This window comes from Lathamus discolor, chromosome 2, assembly GCF_037157495.1.
Source record: "Lathamus discolor isolate bLatDis1 chromosome 2, bLatDis1.hap1, whole genome shotgun sequence".
NCBI lineage: Eukaryota > Metazoa > Chordata > Aves > Psittaciformes > Psittacidae > Lathamus > Lathamus discolor.
Window position 1 is genome coordinate 49,828,330 of NC_088885.1, and position 21,901 is coordinate 49,850,230.

The window sequence follows — 21,901 nt, forward strand, 5'->3', positions numbered from 1 at the left end:
AGTACATTTAACATTGTTATGAATTCTTATTTAATGTTACATTGAGATAATTATAATGTTTGAAAACGCAATACTGATTATTAAACACAAATTATACAGCATAGCACAATCATCTTGCCTAAGTATTCAAAAGCTGTTTTCTCTGACAGGTAACAGATGAATGTCCCCTTCTTCCTATTGTTAGGATGGTGGGTAATTCTCCTATACTCATTTTATTAGCTAACATACCCTATATGTCTACATGCTTTACAAAGACTGACTATAATGTCCTGGTTTTGTTAGACTTATGCAAATGTATTTTGGAGGACCTCCACTGGTAACACACTGCCTGAATTTGTACCTCTTCACATCAGACGGGAAGCAAATAACAACAGCAGCAGCAACCCTAAAACATGTTTTGAATATATATATTAAATAACTATTACTGATTTATAACCTGTGGGCATAAATGCTGACCTCTTCCCCAAAAAGCAGGCCTACAAAACCCATCTGTTCCTGAACTATTGGACTTAATCTAAAACGTATGAAAACGAGTACTCTACCTTGAGGTAGACTGTGTCTTTTTCACTTTTTTGGGTTTGATAACATTAGTAGTATTTAAGATATCTGAAATCTCTTTGTCCTATGAAATGACAAATTTTTCCATCTTCCTAAATTTCCTTGATTGAATGATAAAAACTAACTCAACTGCCTTATCCAGCTTCCTTCGACCCCTTTACTTTCTGCCTACCTCGATTCTTAATTTTTCCTTCTTTGCTCACAAAACTGTATTTTGATTCTCAACTGGAAAACAAGTCTACCTGCATATATTCTATCTTACTATACTTACTTATGTGACATTAAAACATATATGTGGTATTTCTTATTATCACCCACTACAAAGAGACTCCCACCACTCCACTTGTATGGTTGTGTGGATAATGAAAAGAGGGTCCATCTTTGTCACAATTCACACAACTATCTATCTACTTTAATGTCATAAAGCTGTTAAGATACTTTAAGAGTTAACTGCTTGAATTACATACAGTTGTCCATTTACAAGTTAATTCCATGCTCTTGCTATACTACAGATTCCTTGACAACAAGAAAATTTTTGTAGTCTTCTTTTCTCTTTTGCACTTCCATTTTTTAAAAATATACTTAATAAAAACACAAAGCAGATACAATTATGGGTCTGTAGCAATTCAGTATCTAAACAATCTTGAAGATACATATTCCAGCTGCAGTTTCTTCTCAGTAAAGTAGTCTTTGAAAAAGGAAAGGACTAGAGCAATGTGAGCTGGAATTTCTCCTCCAATATTTTAGGCTGGAATTTTCTTTATGTATAAGAACAATTTTCACATCTCATTTTTGTTATTTGGTGACATCTATTGCATTTTCTCATCCATGTTTTATTTTTACTTCCACTTCCTAATGCATCACCTTTTCACAAATGCTGTGGGCACAGATTGCTGAGATACAAAAGTATGAAACTTGTTTCCTAGTTACAAATGTTAACCATACATGCAGACAAGTTCTTAAAATAAACTAACAGGCCTCATATTAACACTTGCAACTCCAAAGTGCCACAGCTCATTTATGGAATGCTTTCAGTCTACTTTCCGGTAGCAATGTATTATCTCAGCCTTAAATTCCACAAACCCTTTTGCTTTCCATGGAAATGCTAGTTCTCTTCACAGGCTATATAATTTGTTATCATGTACACAAAGCCATATCATGTATACATAATCATACCAGTCATAGTACATAATCAGCAGAGGTTGACAAGCATTTCAGAAGGCAATTTGCCTTCCTAATCTGTCTCCACTGCCTAGAGAGGAAGCCTAGACTGAACATATTGGGCATATAAATTTAGGGAAGGTGAATTAGATAGCCCAGACAATAAAACATCCCTTATGTGAACATTAGCCACTGATGTGCAGCCATAACACAGTGGAATCTGGCATTGTAAATAAAATTTAATATTCTTGGTTTATGTGTCCAGTTGATGTAATAAAGAATTTGAGTTATATACAGTGTTTCAGATAAATCTGGAGCTGCTGGCAAGTTCTGCAAGAAAGAGGTGTCAATTTTTTTTCTTTAATACAGAGCTGTCTTAGATGTTTCGAATCTAGATCAACTTTAGATCAGTAATAACATGTTTTTACACCAAGTGGTATTATCCCTGAAAGGGAACATGCTATTTTGGGAACAGTATGTGCCATATAGAGACTTGATTATTTCACGAAATTAAAGTTCTGCAGAGCCCTGAGAACAGCTAAAAGGCTTGCTCTTTGGTACTCTAAGTCAGTATTTAATTAAGTGACTGAAGAATCATACAAAGAAATGACAATCCTGGCAGCTCATTCTATACTAAAATGGTTCAGAAAAACCGCTATACAGGTAAATTTCTGCTATTAAATGACATGTAGCAAAGTCCATAAATTATATTTACTCAAGAGCTAATTACTAGTAGTTTACAAAATAATATTTGTCTCTAAAACCCTCAATTTTATAAATTTCACATATTTCAAATGCAATGAAAAAACTACATCTCTCCTAGTGAGTTGCTATTTTGTGTGGATTAATTTAAAATACACTTACTTCTGCTTAGTAGCCATACTTCGGCTACTTTGTCGTTGGTTTGCCATTTGAAAATCCATGAATAATCCACAAAAAGAGTTTCTGACAGAAGGGTATTGCCTTTCTGTGATATTTTAAAACATTGTTAGTGTTATAATTCACACTTTACAGTGCACTGAAATATAAAGCAGTAATTTTAAAAAGCAACAGATTTATTATGACACAGCTACTGAAAGTTATTAGTTTGCACATTGCACAACATGCTCTAGCTCAGTTATTAGTACAACAGGCTTCTTCAGCAATGGGACAGCATTTTTCCCTTATTATGTTCCTTTACCAATCAGTGAAAAATTACTGACCACTGTAATTTTTATTTTAGAAGAGTATGATGCAGAAAGTGCCTTTCTTTCTCCTGCCATTAGGAGTCCTCTTCTTCCCCTGTGTGCAGTAGAATGCTCTATGACCGATTCTAAAAATCATAACGAGTTCACACAGACTACACCATATGCATGCTACATCTCTAAATAAGAATTCATCATTACAGCTAGCAGAGAACATCATCAACACAAGCTTAACTGACACCCTTGCATAAATAAGCAAAACATTGAAAACTGGTGCTTTAAAAGCCATGGTTAATGTAACTACAATATCTGATGTCACATTGATTTTTCTCCCTTTCCTGGCTATCATCTGGAAGCTAATTTACCTTAATATCCAACTTCCAGTCAGGACCAATGGTGTTTCACTGCCTCAGGGGAAGACCGCCTTTTTAAATAATACTTGTAAAATGCTTTTAAACTTCTAAAAATCATTACCAGCATGATCAACAGCCTTTTTAACCATAGAGGATCAAAACTTCCCAAAAAGAGAGTGCTGTGTCTGATGAAGCACTAAGTGTTACAATTTAGAATTTAAAAATCTAACTCTATATTAGAATTCCATCCTGTTTATTAGATCTATACCATTAATGGAATTATTTTATTGATTCCACTCTGTTTATTAGAAAAACAGTAATAATTGCATAAATCTTCTGCACGAAGAAATTCATATTACAGTATACTAATTCTGACTTGCAACGAACACTTAACCAAAAATCTGTGGATACTGTAAAGACTTAAAGAAACTCCATGCTATCCTTCTGTGACTGTACAAACTTCATACAAACTAGAGTAAGAAGTTGTTTAAGATTATTTTGAATAATAATTCTCTACTGCCATTCACATGAGTGGAGAGTGAAAAGCAGAACCACAACTGTATTTGTTAAATAAGTAGATCTGGAACTCACAGGAGTCAGACCAACTGAATACAAGACAACAATTCCATAGTCACATTTCAGGAAAAACACCCTGCATTTTAAAACTGATATAGAAATATATATTTAAGTAATATCTGTATTTTTCTCACCCTCCCACCCAGAGAAGTGGCTTCAACTTTGCTTAAGAGAGAAAGGCAAATTAATATCACAGGAAGCCCCAAACTGTTCTAGCACTCCTCCAGTTTTCAAAATCCAGACTCTCATATCCTCCCGTTACCCAAATTAAGACCTGCTAAATGTCAGTCTGTAAATTTTTATACTTCACATTTTAAATGATTAGTAATGCCTCTGAATCATTCTTTAGCAATGTGAAAGTTACAGTACTTACCCATAAACCTAAGTGACTCATCTAGAGGACCAGATTTCTGCCTTCAGGCAGACTTCTAGAAAAAGTGCCCTGTTTACTCTTATATTGTATGTGTTACTCATACATTTAATAAAAATAGACTGGTGTCTAATCACATACCTACGACTGGTTCCTTTTTTTCATTTTCAATTTCCTTTGCCAGTGAAGTACAAATTCTATCGTTTTCTGCATTAATTGCTCTTTGAATTTCTTCAATTTCTGATGTTCTACAAAACTGAATCTCTCTTAGATTTTCTTCTTCACCTCTTTCTTCACTTTTGTCTTCATCATCATCAAAATCCTCTTCATAATCCTTTAAAAGTAACAGGACTTTCAATAACTAATAAACATGGATTATAAATGCATTTTTCACAATCTATTTTAGAAATTGTAAAATGCTCTCAAAATAAAAGTAAAATTCTCATACAGATGGCTATAAATCCTCCAACTGAAAGGCATTTTAAAATAACTCACAGGAAGAAAATGGCATGTCTTGATTGAGCAGTAATTTTAAAAACAGAAGACATTCCCATAGCGGTGTTCTTCAGTACCTGAAATAGATCCCTTTTTCTTTTGTGAAGACTTCAACTCAAAAGATGTTGGTTCTGATGAAATCTAAGCAAACATATAGCAGAGTTTCTACGTAACATTTTAGTTACCTATTATTTACTGTCACCAAAAAATGAGTAAGTAAAAAACATCTATCATTCTGTAATTTTTCTTTCTGTGAATAAAGTTAATTACTATTTTGATATTTTAGGATTACTCCGAGAAGACAATTGTATGCTTTTACTTACTTCAAAATCATCTTCATAATTAGCTGAAAAATTATCAAATCCCTCGTCTGCATTATAGATGTGTGCATCTTTAATTGCCTAAATAAGAAAAATTAAACTGTTAAATAATCTTAGAAAAAAATAAAGGTTTATCTGCCAAATCTTAGCATAAAGATAGGTAAATAGCTGTTCTTCTGAAATATTTCTACATTTTCAAGCAAACATATACAAATTCTGTTTAGAAATATAAATAAAAGTTTATTAAGAAGTTATAAATACCGACTTAAAATAATAATAGGAAGACAAGACAGAACTCAACCTTATCCTGGGAAGACCACTTATTTTTCCAACAATATTTTTGCTGGGAAAGACTTAAGAACTGCTGTGCTGCCTATAATTTCAAGTGTACAGCATGGCTTGCATAGGTCAGCAAAATTAAGTCAGTGAAGAGACAAATGTGCTTTCTATAAGCTCATTAGGGGAAGAAAACCCCACAAAAGTACTTAAGCTAAATATTAGCACTAAAGCCAAAATAATGTAAATTGATTGAAAATTAGAAGAAAAGAGAAGGGAAGGGAAGGGAAGGGAAGGGAAGGGAAGGGAAGGGAAGGGAAGGGAAGGGAAGGGAAGGGAAGGGAAGGGAAGGGAAGGGAAGGGAAGGGAAGGGAAGGGAAGGGAAGGGAAGGGAAGGGAAGGGAAGGGAAGGGAAGGGAAGGGAAGGGAAGGGAAGGGAAGGGAAGGGAAGGGAAGGGAAGGGAAGGGAAGGGAAGGGAAGGGAAGGGAAGGGAAGGGAAGGGAAGGGAAGGGAAGGGAAGGGAAGGGAAGGGAAGGGAAGGGAAGGGAAGGGAAGGGAAGGGAAGGATTAAAGAATTTCTGGCATGAAATCAGCCAGGTTTTAACAGTAGTTTTGAAAAATATATGACTGAAAGATATATGGCTGCCCATAACATGAGACTATGGAAAGGGATGTCTTCATTAGGTACTACTACATTTTCCTAAATCGGGACCATAATCCTACAACATTCCAAAACAGAATTTGGATTCTGGAGGATGGATACAAACATTTGAAAATATGACAAAATATTTTAAAACCTTTTATAGTAAAGTTAGGCTGTTTCTGCACAGATTGGACCAAACAAACCCAAGTCCATTCAGCTTATACTTCAGACTTGCTGAAAACTTGGTTGTGTCTGCACCTGTCCTTTTAAACATATATATATATTAATATATATATAAAAAGCATATATACATATAAATACTTTTCCCTTTCTTACACCAACTATTTAAAGAGATATGTATGTATTACATTGCTAACCACATTTTACTTGGCTTGCACTACATATTATTTGCCTATTAGCTGTTTATAGAAAAAAATTATATACTTCAGATATGTGTAGATGTATTATATGTCTAAATTCTTCCCATTCACTGAAAATTATTTTTTCGTGCATAGAAGATACTATACATAGAAATAGATACATAGATAGATACATAGATATGCAGTTGAATAGATGGCTACCTGCAATTTATACAGAATAAATCAAATTTCTAATGCTGCATCCAGAAAGTGAGGTTAGGAGATACCTAAAGACCAATATAAATAAACCTAATCTTTGAATGCCTTTATACTGAAACACATATTGTTATTGTTATTAATCCTAGGAAAAACCACATCATGCAAAGTTCCAAAATCAAACTATTTCACCTCTTGTCCTGTGTCACCTTCCTCTTTTTCAATGAGTTTTCCTTTATCCTCCACAGTCCTGTTGAAAAAGAGAAAATCAATTCTATTAGTTAACTCTGAAGAAAGCACTAGTTTTGTGTTGGTTTTGGTTTCGGGGGGGATTGTTTGCTTTAGAAAAAGTAAGTCTTTTTTCCTGAAAAGAAAAAAAGTTGGAAATATCCAATAAACCGAAATATTTCTACAAATACTTTTATAGATCTCTATTTATGATACAAAAATATATTGAAACAGCCAAGTGATTAATCAGCTCAGAATTTCACAAAACGTTGTCCAAATTTAATGCCTGTAACTGCATCAAAACAGAAGAAAAGGAGGAAAAAATCCTATTAAACCCATACATATATTAGTTGTATTGATATCTGCAGCAAACTGGAGATGAAGATCATGTCTCACGAAGTGTCATGTTCTCTGAAGCTATAAATCACAGCCTGACATTCAAACATTGTCTTTCATTCAGGGGTTTTATTTAGGAGGACAATACAATCAGGGAGCAGGAGAAAATCAACAACCAGCTCTGCTCCTTAACAGTCTATTTGATTATTTTATAAGTAGAGTATTGGACTTTAAGAATAGAACATACTTAGAAATATAATCCTGACATTTTACTGATCCTACCGAGGATGACCTTGGCCTACCCCCTTCACATACAACAGTAAACTTGTTACATATAATGTTTTAGATAACATCCAGAGTAGTAATTACTATTCTGCAGTTACAAAGTTACAAAGTAATAGCTTTGTGTAGAGATACACAAATTCTAATAAAAAAGAGAGTCCTATGTAGTTCATCATGAGCCTTCTATGTGTCCACATGACTGCATAGTGAATATCTGGGTGATATAATACAGCATTTCTGTCTCCCACACTAAATACCCAGATTAATACATACGCAGTTTGCAAGGATTAGAAAATATCTCTTGCTATCCTGAAGTAGGGGGGGAAAAAGAAACCCCGAAACAAAACCAGCATATAAATACATACACTTTTAAAACCACAGATTTTTTTCTTCTTAATTGCCACTGTGCTGGGCAAAAGGCCTATGAAAAAAAAAATTCTATTTACCCTAGATATTTGAGATCAAGAATTCATGCTTATTGTTTTGGTAGTGACTGAATCTTAGTGGATACCATACAGTATATTCTTAATCTCGGAATTTACCTTACATGCTGATGGCTCTTTTCTTCTTGAATCCTCTCCTCTTTTTTGTATTCACTATTCTGTAAAAGAAGTCACAATAGTCACATGTCGGAAATGATGGGAGAAAATAAGTCTATGAACTTGTTATTAGCAGTAGTGATATTAAACAGTAAGAAAGGTTAATAATTAATTATTTCAATTACATAGTATTTTTTTTATCAGTCATTGACTGTAAGACATTTTGTGTTTGAACTAGTGTCAGAATGATCACCTCCTTAGAGATATGGTAAGCAAAGAAAATAAACACCCATAAAAAGAGATGCTATATAAAGAATATGAGCTTCTCCTAAAAACTTGAAATACCTGGGATTGAAGTTTGGCTGCATCCTCTTCTGCAATGTATTTCAGGAAAGAAACAAGAAGGGATCTTGAGTCTTCTACTACGCTTAACAAAACTTTATAAGGCTGTACCAGAGTAAATTCCAACATCTGTAGGATACTTTCACATTAGTGTATTAGTAACAATGGTTAAAAAATGCTTTGGGTTCAGTGTATACTGCTCAAATTGTGAGCCCAGAGCTGTTTTCTGAATAACCCCTATACGTGACTAGAAAAACTGATAGGGACCAAGGGCTGACCTCAGTAGGCTGTGGCCAGCCTGTCTCAAAGAATGAGATTTTAACAGTATGGACTGCAACAATTCATACCAGGGACGAAGAACAGTTTCAGGCACTTTTAAGCCCCAGTATAGGGACCTCACTCTTACATTCTGTATTATGGAGGTTTTCCTGAGTTTGGAAATGTATTCAACAGGTTGTTAAAGATAAAGGTGGTTTTCTCTGTCCATGAGCATCAGAAAAAGAGAAACATAACTCTGAGACAGAAGCATCAGTATCGGTCATATTCTATAACAACTACTTGAGTAGATTTCCAAGGAAGTCAAGCCTTGAGCAAGCTCTACAGACTTCTAAATTCCGCTGCAGAATGTCAGTTATAGGAATCACTTATGGTGGGCACATACTTTGAAGATGCCCAGTATTTTCACTAGAAAATATATTTCTGAACTTTTCTTCAAGAAGCTTGTACATCTTCACTCTTTAGGCAGCAGAGAAACTAACCTAAGCTGTATGAATGCTTCTATGTTCCATAAAACTTACCTGACCTTAAGAGTCACAGATTACTGTATACTTCTTCTCTCATTCTTGCAGAATGAGTACTTGTATTATAAAAGTCAAAAAATGTCAAAGGTTGATTAAGTCAGTAAGATATAGCACCATGCTCTGTGCTAGAAACATTAAAGATACTCTGTAGTTTCTGAAGTAGAGGCAAAACCCATAAACAGAAGGTATCTATACTCACATGCCTACCTGTGAGTTAGATAACCATTTCCAGGTAACATCAAACAGCTTCTATTAAACTCATACTGATTTCCTATAATGGCATCCAACATATTTAATGGACCTCCAGCCTAATCTCTTCACCTCAAAGTGTTCGTAAAAATTTCAAAAGTCATAGTAATAAAGAATTTCATTAATAAAAGATGTTTCTAACACATAGGCAAGTGTCTAGGTAAAATTTCATAGAAGGAATCAGCTAAGGATTACGATACTTAAAGGCAGATGTAGTATTTTAATTTACCACTCTACCTTCAAATTTCAGAAAATGTTGACTTTATTATTCAACTGGTCAATGATAACATATCAACAATTAAAGTAAGTTATAAGATAATGTTTTAAAGTCTTAATAATACTAACCCCATGACTGTGCTTCTTTCTTTCATTTTCTCTACTTTTTACTTTCTCACTAGCTTCTGCGGGTTGCTCTTCTCTGTCTCCATGGGAAGATCCGTCTTTAGATCTCTTTGATTTATGTTTTTCTTTCTCTTCTATTCCATAATGTTTATGATTTCTCTCTTTTGAAAGCCTCTCTTTTCCTGGCCTAAAAGAATGTTCTTTTTTTTCTCTGTGTCTTCTTTCTCGCTCTTTATCCAACTCTTGATCTTTCTGTAACCTGTGTACACGTTCACCTTCTTCAAATTTGTAGGCTAAAAATTTGTCAGCGCTCTTTTTGGTATCATTATGCTGGAATGAGAAAAATAACATCAAATAGTTAGATCTCCAAGACAGTTTTATCTTCACAAACCTATCCATTTTTGACCACTAGAATGACAGATTTTGTAAGTATCTACACTTTCTGCCATGTGTATCTTCCATACACTTTTTTTTTTTAATCTACTATGCCAATTTTCAAATTATTTTATCACTTGAGATACTGATATTTATTGTGGGACATCATGTACTTTGCTACAGAAATTCTTCGGATTAAGTATTCTTCAAACAAGTAATTATTTCTTTGTCTATAGGATGTATACTTGCCAATATCCTTGCAATAAAAGCATAAATAGCAGATGGGAAATTATGAAAAAGCTGTACGAAAATAAAGCACTGTTCGCTATGCACATTAAAAAAAAAAAAAAAAAAGAATTCAGTATGTCCTGAAAATAGAACGGCTCAGATATATTTTGTTGTGTGTTCCGTACACTTCTTGTGAGGACCTTACTATCTATGCATCTGATTTCTTAGGAACTAGAGGATGATTCAGTTTCTTCAATTTTACAATTTTATCTTCTTCCATTATGAAACACTTCATTCCATTCCCTTCCTTTACCTTCTTTTCTGTACGTCTTCTTTCTTGCTCTTCACTTGTTTTCTCTTTCTCTAGAAAATACATGTATAAATCAAGTAAAAAGTTGTATTATACTCAAACTCTGTATATAATTAACTCTAGCTTGGAGAAAATAGTATTTCAGTGACATACTTTTCCTTATACCTAAAAGCTTTCTAATAAACCCTTAATGTTCTATTGAAATTCTCTCTCCAATGTTGGCTACTTCTACGTTACCACAAGGTTCCACAAAGAGATACATTTCAATAGGTACTCACACCTGCCTGTCTTTATCCTCTCTGTACAGATGGGGTATGGCTTCAAAGTATTTCTATCTAATTACTGAATATTTCATAGTACAAAAGAAACCCAAAGTAACTTACCCAAACGATGCCTGCTTTCTCTTCTTCTGTGATGTTCTTTATCTCTTCCTTCAAATGACTTCAGATTATTTTGTGTATCTATTTGCTTCACCTCATGTCTTCTATGCTTTTTTACTTGTTCCCTGTTGCTCTCCCTATCTTTATCTTTTGAAAAACTGTATCTTTCTTTCTCCAGACTTGACTCTTGAAGTTTATCTTTGTATCTCACTTGGTCTCCTTCCCCCTGGCGTTCTTTCCATTTCTCTCTCTCTCTCATTTTATCCCTGTCTCTTTCACCAGATTTTAATCTCTCTCTCTCTCTTGTTCTTTCCTTGCTCTTCCCTCTGTCTTTGCGTTCATGTTTATGAGTGTCTATGTCATAAACAGATTTCTCTTTTTGCAGTTTCTTTTCTCTGTGCTTTTGGTCTTCATTTTGACTATCTGATTGTAATGCCTGAAATAAACCAAACAAAATTAAAATGCATTATTTACAATTCAGCCATCTATTTTTATATGGTATATTCATGTCAAAAAAAAATACTAGATTGCTAACTGTGAATTTAATTTCCCAAACGGTATTAAAATGCTGATATATTTCTAAGCTTACTTTGTAAAATTACTAACATTATGTCTGTACTTATTAGAAGAAGAACTAATAAATGAAACAAATAATAAGCTGCATTTTCAATGTATTTGAAAATAATTTGGTAAAAAAAAAAGAAAATTTATGGCAGAACTGTGCATTCCTTTTAGAGCTTGGTTGAAAAGTTATCTAAGCACCTTAAAGCTGTTAACTCATGTGGACAGGAACTGTGCCATCATATAAAATATGCTACAGAAATAAACAATAATGATAAATAACTGGGCATCCTGCAGCTGCCTTTAAAGTAGATTAGCTTTTACTTGAACAGAAAGCAGCACATAAAAACTGCTTAAAAACTGAAAAAAGTATTTGGCCTAGGGCACTTGAGGATGCAACTATTCTTAAATTAAGATTGTATTTTAACCTTCCTGAAGCAAGTAGCACAACTCCCAGTTATTTCACAACACCCACAACTTCTGCTATTTACTCAATGCAGAACAAACAGAACTTGCTTTCATTATAGTTGATTCATAAAGTGAATTAAACTTTATCCATCTGTTTCACAGAAATTAAAGTCCAACCACACCACTTCTGTTGAAACTAAAGCATTTCAACTCAAATTCGTTTGCTTTACCTCAAATGGAAGTAGTGGAAATGTTACTGAATGTCAAAAAAATACAAAATACTCAATACTGTAGCACTGACACTGAAATAATGGGGAGCTTTGAACTGTAATGGATATAAAGCTAGGATCTGCTAAAGACATAGAAAATAAGACGCATATTGGAAAACAGTTTTTAAAAAAATATAGCACAAAATTAAGATGAGTATCAATGATGTAACTGACTGGAGCCTGAATGCCTCTTTGACCAGCTAAAATAGTTAACAAGTTCATGAGAAACATGATAGGTTATGATAACAAATACAGTACATAATATACACATATGAAAGTAAGTAAGCATATAAAGCAGAAATTTAACTTGGATTTGGGATGCCCAGCAAATCAGACCCCATTGTGTGCTGTGCTATTCCTGTAACAATGGCATTTTTTCCATTTACCTAATTAAGAAATCTGTAATCTTATATGACTTGTGTAGCTAGAAACAGCTGAATGGGCCAACCTGTGGCATAGAAATACTCCAGAACTGTCAGTTGTGGCGAGGCAATTAGCAACTGCACTTAAAAGATCTGTGCTGTTTGTGTTCAGTGATGCAGATTTAAAGTGTCTGGTGTACCAAAATCCTTAAAGAGCTATTACAGATGCCACAAGACAAAGTGGCTAGTAGAATAAGCAGCCAACCCTCTGTGTATAGACTGTCAATGAATTCTGGAGCTTTAGGGTAGCTTAACACCAAAACTAGTAGAAATCAAATAAAATTACCCTAAGATGTTTCCTAAGTTCTTCTGATTTCCAGGTATCTTCTTTGGTTCTTCTCTAGAACAGAAAAGACAGCAAAAGCCTGAGTAATCAATCTGCAGGTAGAAGTAAATCATTTAACAATTAGTAAGTTTTCAAATGCAAGGATTAAGGTATATATGGCAAGTACCAGTGACTTTTGTAACTCGAGCATTAATTTGATTTAGCCCTAAGGTACATAGTCACAGCATACCTGATCTGACTAGATCTGAAGAGGCCTGAACCTCTGACCTCTACTGGGTTATGCAACTTTGCACACACACAGTAACCAATATTGAGGTCAGTGCCTATGGTAGTTAACAGTGCAGCCCTTCGAGAAAGACTTAAAATTGATCTTCCAATGCTTAACCAAATGGATAACACAGGCCACTTCTGGAAAATAATCAATATATCGATGTCATTAGGTTCCATCTCCTGCTATATTAGATCTAACTTCAAAGTCCCCGTGAGATAACAGCGCAGCCCTTCGAGAAAGACTTAAAATTGATCTTCCAATGCTTAACCAAATGGATAACACAGGCCACTTCTGGAAAATAATCAATATATCGATGTCATTAGGTTCCATCTCCTGCTATATTAGATCTAACTTCAAAGTCCTCGTGAGGGACTTTCTTCGGTGAGATTTTAATATCTCTGAGGTTGGAGGTTTTCCAGGCAACCTGGTTCTTCGGTTTAACCACACTCAGCTAAAAATGTTTTCCTTATACCAAGTCATGATTTCCCTTGCTGAGGCCACTATATTCTGTTCTCTCACTGTCCATCCTGGAGAAGAAATTGGCTCCATCTTTTCCACAGATCTTCTTTAGATATTTAAACACAGTAGTTAGATCCCGTCTGAGTTTTCTGAACAGCAATTTAGCCTATTTCCAGATTAAGGCTGGTTTTTTAAACCACTCTGGGTTTAACTTAAATCATCCACCTGAGAGCATGAGGAGCTAATCAGATGATGACGCTTACTGAGTTCAAAAAGTGCTATAAAAATCTTTAAGAATCTGTACCTTAAACTAAACAATAAGTATGTTGCCTTATGAAGTATAACAGAACAAGAGACCTTGCTACTTCAGATAAAACTCTTCAAGAGAGTTCAACAGGGACTTCCTTTATTCACAACCTAAAAAGACTGGAGGTTTTCAGAACTTTATGTTAAGAACTAAGTTAAGAGCTGTTAACTATGATTCTAAAGAAAAAGAAACATAAAAACAGTAAGATAAATTTCTGTAGTTTTAAAGCCAAAGTATTTTTTATATATAATCTTTACCTTATTTTCAATACTAGTTGCCTGAGAGCCCTCAAATAGGTAAGCAGCACAAGCAATAGACTTAATAGAAAAGAAAGAACAAAATGAGGCTTTATCACATAGTGTGGCTGTTAGCATAACTGCCTGAGTCTTTGCCAGCCTTATACCAATGCACCTGAAAACTCTGATCTAAAAGATTAACTTTCCATCACAATTCACTAATGAGGTTATTGAGGTACCACAACTACTACTTCCCAGACACTCTACTTCCTACTCTGTTTCCTTTTCAGCATGACCACAAACTGATTACCTGTAAAATCCAGATTCACACTGCCACAATAAAAGTGATTTGATACTAATGCTTTTCCAAGTGAATATGTACCACAGTCACTGATGCCAGCATGTCCATGTGATTTTGCTTCCTTTATTTTGGAGCTCTCCAGACTTTGCATAACTTAACACCACCAGGCAAAAGCTATGTGGTTTCCTAAAGAACTAAACCCCATCAATCAGCTGTTACAGGCATATCAATTATTAAATATACTTTATTTGCAATCTGAAACATTAAGAGCTTTGGATGTTTTCATAAACAGCCTATCTCCTGCAGAAAAATCTGTGGCTGATAAGGGCTCATCCTTCTGCTAGAGGAGTAAGGACTCCCTTACTACCACTACTTGGGAGAGAATTTCATCGGCAAGCTGACAAAACAAGACTCGTGGTGCCCAAGGAGTAGCCATGGCGGCTGCTTCTCAGGACTAGCAGAAGAAACAGCAGGGCTGCTTCATGCCTTTACCCCACAGATGCCCCACTTATGCAACACCAAGCAACACGCGTGGCGGCGGCGAGGCGCGGTCGGGCGCGGCGATGGCTTTCTCTAGCGCCAAAGCACTTTAGGCGTAACGGGCCGGGAGCAGGGGAGGAGGCCCAGGAGAAGAACAAGCTGTGCCGTCATCCCCGGCGCCTCCTCAGAGTCCTCCTAGAACGGCAAAAGGGAGCGGAAGGAGAGAGACGAAACAGCCCCATTTGCAGAAGTCGGGCAGCGTAACCCCTCACCTTGTCACCCTCCATTGGCGGGGGGGACGGGCGGGCGCCGCGTCCTGCCGCCACCGTCCGCCCCGGAGCGGGCAGGAAACCGGAGCAGCCGCGTCCGGGCCTGCCTAGCAACAGGCGGCGAGGGTGAAGCAGCCGAGCGCCCGAGCGATGGATGAGCGCCGGGGCCGCCGCACGGCATTGTGGGAAAGGAGAGGGTACCCGGTGGCTGTGGGGAGGGCAGTTCATGGCGTAGCTTGCTCAAGCCGCGGTAGGGTAGTGTGTGGCTATCCCCAGCCTTTTCTGAGTGAGAAGCGGCAGACTGGGGTGCCTGCAGGAAGGTTCTCCTCCCCGAGGCGGTGCCTTGCTCGGTTTCCTCAGGTGGAGGAGGCTGGGGGAGAGCTCGGACCAGGCGAGCACTGTTTCGTGAGGTGGGGACGGGGAACGCCCACAGGCAGGCTTTAGAGCACCCCTATGTGTTCGCTACTGGCCTTTTGTGGGTTAGGTATACCATTAAACCATTCCTAACAGTAGTTGGTTCATTTCTAGAAGAGGTATGCACGATTACTGGGGGGAAGGGGGAATGTTAAGGATGATAGGCTTATCTTAATCCGCAGCTCACCAGGATTTCAGATAGAGGCAGGTATGAAGAATACCTGTAGAAACAAAGGCGGTGTTAATACTCACACAGCAACAAATCCCGGAGCCGTTTTCTGCAGCAGAGAGCAAGTGGCAGCTTACCAAGTGCACGTGAAACAAACTACGGAAACAATGATTGCATGCAGGAAAGGTGTGTGCTGCTTTCACAGCAGGTATTTACAGCCCATTAACGTGCCATTTAAAAGAGCGGGTGAAAGTTTCTCCAGGCACTTCTAACTTTGTTGCCTATTTTTTATTTTAAGAGTAAAAAAAAAAAAAAAAAAAAACCCAAATCCACAAAACCCCAAAAATATCAGCCAGGGGAAAAAAAAAAAAAAAAAAGGTATTAATATGAGTTACTAATGTAGAACACTGGCTACTGAGGGGGGAAGCAAAGGAGGTATTATTGCATTTGAGAAACATTCCAGCTGTAGAGCAATAGAAGTGTCTCACACTGACTTAGATAAATTTTAACCCTTTGGCCTTAAATAGTTGGCAAATACGTACAAAGCTTTGATACAGTTGCCTCTTATTCATGTTTCCAGAATAAATTAAAAAAGCTGTAAAAGTTTCTTTGCTGTCTGAACTATGAAATATTTTTTTTTATCATGTACCAGAAAAGCAAAGGCAAACTGAGCAAGAAGTTTAGGGGTGAGGGTGGAGGGGGGAACAAACAGCCCTTCATATTAAAAAAACCCATCAACATAAACAAAAAAACCCAACCCAACAAACCACCAGTATGTGTGACTTTTAAAGGCCCAGAGAAATGACTGCCTCATCCTTGGCAGTGTTTAGTGGCAGGATGGACAGGGCTTTGATCAACCTCGTCTACTGGAAGGTGTCCCTGCCTATGGCAGGGGGGTTGAAAATAGATGATCTTTAAAGTCCCTTCCAACCCAAATCATTCTGTAATTCTAAATTACATCCACTAAATATAAGCATCTATGGATGTTAAACTATTTAAAAATAGTCTTATGAATTACTTAGCTGTCTTTAGCAAAACTTAGAAACTCAAGGAAGTAGGCATCTGCTTAGGAAAGGATACAGAAATGCTGTCTTTCTACAGGATGCAGGAAAAAACCCTACCTTCAAGTACTCTAATTTAATTTTGGTTTTTAACAACAATGTAGCAAATACATGTAAATAAACCTACCAAATGTGACAGTGATACTAAAGACTGGACTGAAGAAAAAGCTTTTTATCGAGTTCTGGTCCTACCATCTACTCTGTAGTATATGCATATGTATTTTTTACACACACACACACCCCCCCCCCCCAATCAGGTTTTGCTGCTGATAGCTTTTTCTTACTCCTATCAGCATACACTGGTTAGGCAGCTTTATGGCAAGAGAAAAATTACACATGTGGGAAGGCACCACTTGAGGGTTTAGAAAGAACTTTCAGACCATAAAGCTGGGGTGGAACTGAACTGCTGCATTAGAACACAAGCTGGAATAACACATTTTGAATACTGGAACTAAAATTTATGCAAGTGTTTCCACCACGTATTAAAGTTTACTTTTAATAAGCTAATAAAGTTTACTTTTAATAAACTACAGTTTCTCCCTATTGCCAGTGCAGGCAATAAAATGGCACGTATCCATTGCATTGCTAGACAGCATAAAAGGATGCCCTAGCTTCTCTTGAAAAGAAATATGTTGTAAACAAAGTTTTTGTTAGCCCTGAGAATTTTAAGACTACTCTAGCTTCTATGTGCTTTTCTCTTGTCTGGCTTGGTACACATATCTTCTTCTTGACTGGCATGGTTATCTGAAAAGCAGGGATATAAAATAATTTTGCTTTTTATATTCTGTAGTAATAAAATATTTTTTTTCTTTGGATGTTTCTCTGATCCTGTAAAGCAATATTGCATTTTTCTTCACCCCTGTATTCTTCACCCACAGCGTTACACACAAAATTGCTGTAAATATCAAGCCTCTTAGGGACCATATGGCAACCCTCCACTATGCTTAAAAATTATGACTCTATTATATATATATAAAAAATAGATTTTTTTTTATTATTATTAAGGAAGAGACTTGTTAGAATATAGGCTTTGTAGCTATATTTTTTTCTGGTTTTCAACTCATTTCTGCTGAGGCCATGTGAAGACAAGAAGAAAACTCAATTATTACTATGGATGGAGGTGCATAAATGACCTCTTGCAAAGTTTTTGAAATACTTATCTTAGTCAGTTTCCCAGGTTCATAAGTGGAAACAGCAAAAATGCAGATCTCTGAAGTAAACTTTGTGCCTTTAGTTTTGAACCATAACTTGTAAGAATCCTATGGCGGGGGGGTGGGGGGGGGTGGGGGGTAGGGGCATGAAGAAGACTATGATTATTGCAAAAACTTACTAAGAAACACATTTTAGTGGGAAGTATATTTTTCTTCAGGAACAACAAATATTTGAGGATCTTATTATTAGAATACAGTTTATGCATTCAGTGAAACTGAAGCCAGATTGGGTGATATTGGGGATCAGACCTCTATGGTTTTGTTTCAAACAACAGAAGCTCTGTACACTGAACAGGCATGGTAGAGTGTTCTGATTCTTCTTTGTGCTATATATTGGATAATTTGAAGTAGACAGAAAATATTTCTACTATATTCCAGATAATCTGGAGCACGATGAGACAGCTGGCTAAAATAAAACATAGAAGTAATGACTAATTGTGACATCATGAGAATTTACTAGGATGAAACTTCATGTAAAATATGTTTACATTAAGAATTCCCAAATTTTTAGGAAAACAACCCACCCAACTCCTGAGTAAACATTCTCATATTTCTATTCAGTAAAGATTTCTGTGCAATGGTTAAAAATAGAGAGATGCATCAGACTGAAATAATGCTGTTGGGTGAAATAATGTATAATACTAAACATTGTTCTTCAGGAAGATTAACTGTTAGTGAAAATGGTCAAGAAGCAATGATTAAAATTGCTTCCAAAACATGTTTTCTTATCTGAAATCCAAGGAACATGGGGAAACTTAGGTTTTCTTTTTCACCATATAAACAATTTTGTCAATTTTTCTCATTCGCAAAACCCCAGGTGTATTAAAAGGATATTTTTGGAAGCTACTCTGAAGAAAAGTGCCAGTACTTACTGGAAAAAAAGCATCTGATGTGATGCAAAGTAAAGATAAACAAAAGACGATACTGCTTTGACTCCAGTAGAAGCTATTGAGTTTGAAAAAGGTAAAAAAGGGAATTCAGTGAAATGGAGGAACAAACACATATGGCTAAGAATGGGTATAAAGGAATGCTACAAGGTGTTAATTAATATTGCAAATAATGCAAAAGGTGTTAATTAATATTCTAAGAAGGCTACAGGCCTATGAAGCAGGATATGAAAAGAATAAATATTATCTAAATGAGATAAATATAATCAGCTCTGTAGCTGATACAATTCACTATAGGACACTTAAGGAAAAGCCAGAGTAATCTCTGTGCTGTGAGTATCTTCAAGAGTTCTTGACACACTGAAGACTGCTATCGCAAGTATTAAACAATAGGCTCAGGAAATATGTGAATTAACAATGCCAAGATTCTCAAGCAAATTATTAAACAATTTATCAGCACCAAAAAAGCATAAACAGATAACTCGTGTTCAGCAAGAACATTTCATGAAAAACTTAGTAATAGAGTAACTGACCCTTATGTATTCTCTAGCAGCAAAGTTTATGTGTTGATTTTAAAAAGACTCTTCCGTCCCTGTTATAACAATGGGTGTACTAATTACATACAACACAGTTCCTTCATCAAAATCTGGTGTGGGGCCAAGTCAGTTACCTGCAGAACCTCTAAGAAATCAGTGGTTACCTCTTTTATCAGAACTTTCTATTGATGTTACAGATAAATGCTATCAGATTAATGCTACAAGAACTTGCTTCTGTTTTCCTACTTGATTGGCACAGTACCATCCACCTGTAGTTGTGATTATTCAGACTTCCCTATCAGCTACTGAATTACTCTGCCCAGGATCAGTGCTGGGCTGCCAGGCCTACAATTATGTGCTTGTCATCCTAAATGCTTCTCCAAGATTTTTATTCTGATGTGCTTCTCCAGTGTGTTAATACTGATTGTACAGGGTACTCTAGAAATTCTATATCCAGCTCATTTGTAGAATACATACTGAGACATATAGGAGAGCAGAATGAGATGCAGCATATGGTAAAGTGTTAGTTGGCAAATGTCACATTAATCACTTTTTTTTTTTTTCTTGGTTTGATTTTCTATTTTGGTTTCTGGTAAAGTTGTATTCTGCTTTAGATACTTGTGAAGCCAGATAGGGGAGCAATGGGAAGCAGTGGAGTCTAAAACTGAGAACAAAGGGCTTGAAAAATGAGAAAATATTAATAGTAGTGGTTGTAATGGAGGGAGCCACATGCAGTATGGCCATTTGTATTACTGAAACTCAAGTTTCAGATGTTCAGGTGTTACTGAAACGTGAGAGTAAGGAGTTCACATCAAAGTCTGTATAAGTAAACTAAGTAATTGGAAGAGGAATACAATAAATGCAAAAAAATCACCCATGTTTACTGTAGCTTGATATCATTTGCGTCTAAAGGGGTCATGTAGTCACACTTGATACCCCAAATTTGAGGTAGCAAGCTTTTATGGGGTCTTTTGCTGCCTGTTAGTTCCCTCTCTGTTACAGCTGGTAGGTGTTTCTGGTTCACTAGAAGTAAAGACCCAAAGTAAGGAAATTGTCCTGTCAAGGCTTGGATTACCATCTAGTTGTAAACCACTGATTTTGTTACTCTTTTTGTATCTTGTGGTCATTTGGCATTTTCATCCTGACTAACCTAATTCTACAAGGTGGAGAACACAAAGTCAGTGGGAAGGAAGGAGCAAAGAAGAGCAACATCAGTCTGTGGCCAGAAATTGGTTCTGCTTAGAATGGTCCATCATGTCTGATTGCAGGCAGGAGGGAATTTAGAAAGATGATAAATCAGAACAGCACACTCAGTTGTCGAGATACAGATTCTTTTTCCAATTATACTGCACAGCACCGAGCAAACAAATTCTGTGCCGTTGCTTTTCTGACTTTCACTTTCTTTGGATAATTGAGATGGGGTTGCATTCACTCTGTAAACAAGCAAAGCTCATGCAGCTTTCCCATTTGTCCGTTTGTATATGCTTTCAGAACTTTTCAGTCTATTGGCTAAATTCATTCTCTCATTTTCCCTGCCTGCAAATACTTGTCACATAAAGTCTAGAATTTTGTTAAAATTGGCAGGTGAAGAGGGAAGAAAGGACCCTTCTTCCCACCAAGTGAAAAGTTAGCTAGTTACAGCCAAAAGGAAAAAAAACAACCTGGTAAATACTGAGTTTAATCAGCAAGTGTGTACCAGCAAACTGATGAGTATACAGCTAAGGACAAGGAACAGATGCCCCTTAGCAAACTGATGGTTAAATTATTTGCAAAGATAAAGGAGTGGTAGGAGGAACGACGTGGGAACCAGGTGTTTCTGTGTGAAAGGGGAATAGAACATCAGCTTTTATAGTTCCACAGGGCAGGGTTTGTGTAAGACGGTGGGTACCACCCTGGGCACTCCTGTGCATTAACAAGGTGATGGAGGAGCCAGCTTTACCTGAGGATGTGTGAGCAAAGCTTCAGGAAACACCTGTTGTAACTAAACTTCTCGTTTCTCTGGGACATTGACCAGTCGGACCTTTAACAATACCCCTTAACCGGAAACAAAGGAAAACTCGAAGCTTGTTATTGAAGGGTGTAACGGGTAGCCTTTCAGCCGCTTGCAGCACCGAAGGGGCAGTTGGTGCGGTTTGCCCCTGGGCTTACACACCCTAGCGTGTTCCCACTCCCCAGCGAGCCGGTTCTGCTTCGTGCCAGCCGCAAGAGCCCGTTTCCTTGCCGTGACCCCCAGAGTCGCATTCCTTCGTCCTGTGGCACGTTGCTCCCCCGTTCCTGTGAAGGTCAGTGGCTGCCGCTGGCGGCTAGCGGCTAGGCTGGCTGCCTCCGGGTGAAGCTGGGCTCGAGGCGAAGGGGGTCCCAGCGGCATCGGAGCGAGCTCGGCGAGAGGCGGCGACGGTCTCCTGCTGGCCCAGGTCCCACCGTGCGGGGC

General features: G+C 36.9%; 1 protein-coding gene across 2 annotated transcripts in view; it reads right to left on the minus strand.

The window, feature by feature from the left end:
* Positions 1-15,700, minus strand: part of DYNC2I1 (dynein 2 intermediate chain 1) — a 29,529-nt gene extending 13,829 nt beyond the window's left edge. The window contains exons 1-10 of one of the 2 annotated variants that reach the window (XR_010609956.1): positions 15,196-15,700; positions 12,870-12,923; positions 10,927-11,359; positions 10,547-10,596; positions 9,634-9,960; positions 7,901-7,959; positions 6,705-6,762; positions 5,021-5,098; positions 4,344-4,536; positions 2,584-2,686 (exon numbers count right to left, since the gene is read on the minus strand). Coding sequence is in view for 1 of the 2 variants with exons in the window: in XM_065666784.1 (XP_065522856.1) it covers positions 2,584-2,686; positions 4,344-4,536; positions 5,021-5,098; positions 6,705-6,762; positions 7,901-7,959; positions 9,634-9,960; positions 10,547-10,596; positions 10,927-11,359; positions 12,870-12,923; positions 15,196-15,420 (1,580 nt within the window). In the remaining variant the exon portion in view is untranslated. The remainder of the gene's footprint in view (positions 1-2,583; positions 2,687-4,343; positions 4,537-5,020; positions 5,099-6,704; positions 6,763-7,900; positions 7,960-9,633; positions 9,961-10,546; positions 10,597-10,926; positions 11,360-12,869; positions 12,924-15,195) is intronic. The other variant, XM_065666784.1, reaches the window with a different exon arrangement.
* Positions 15,701-21,901: the final 6,201 nt, after the last annotated feature.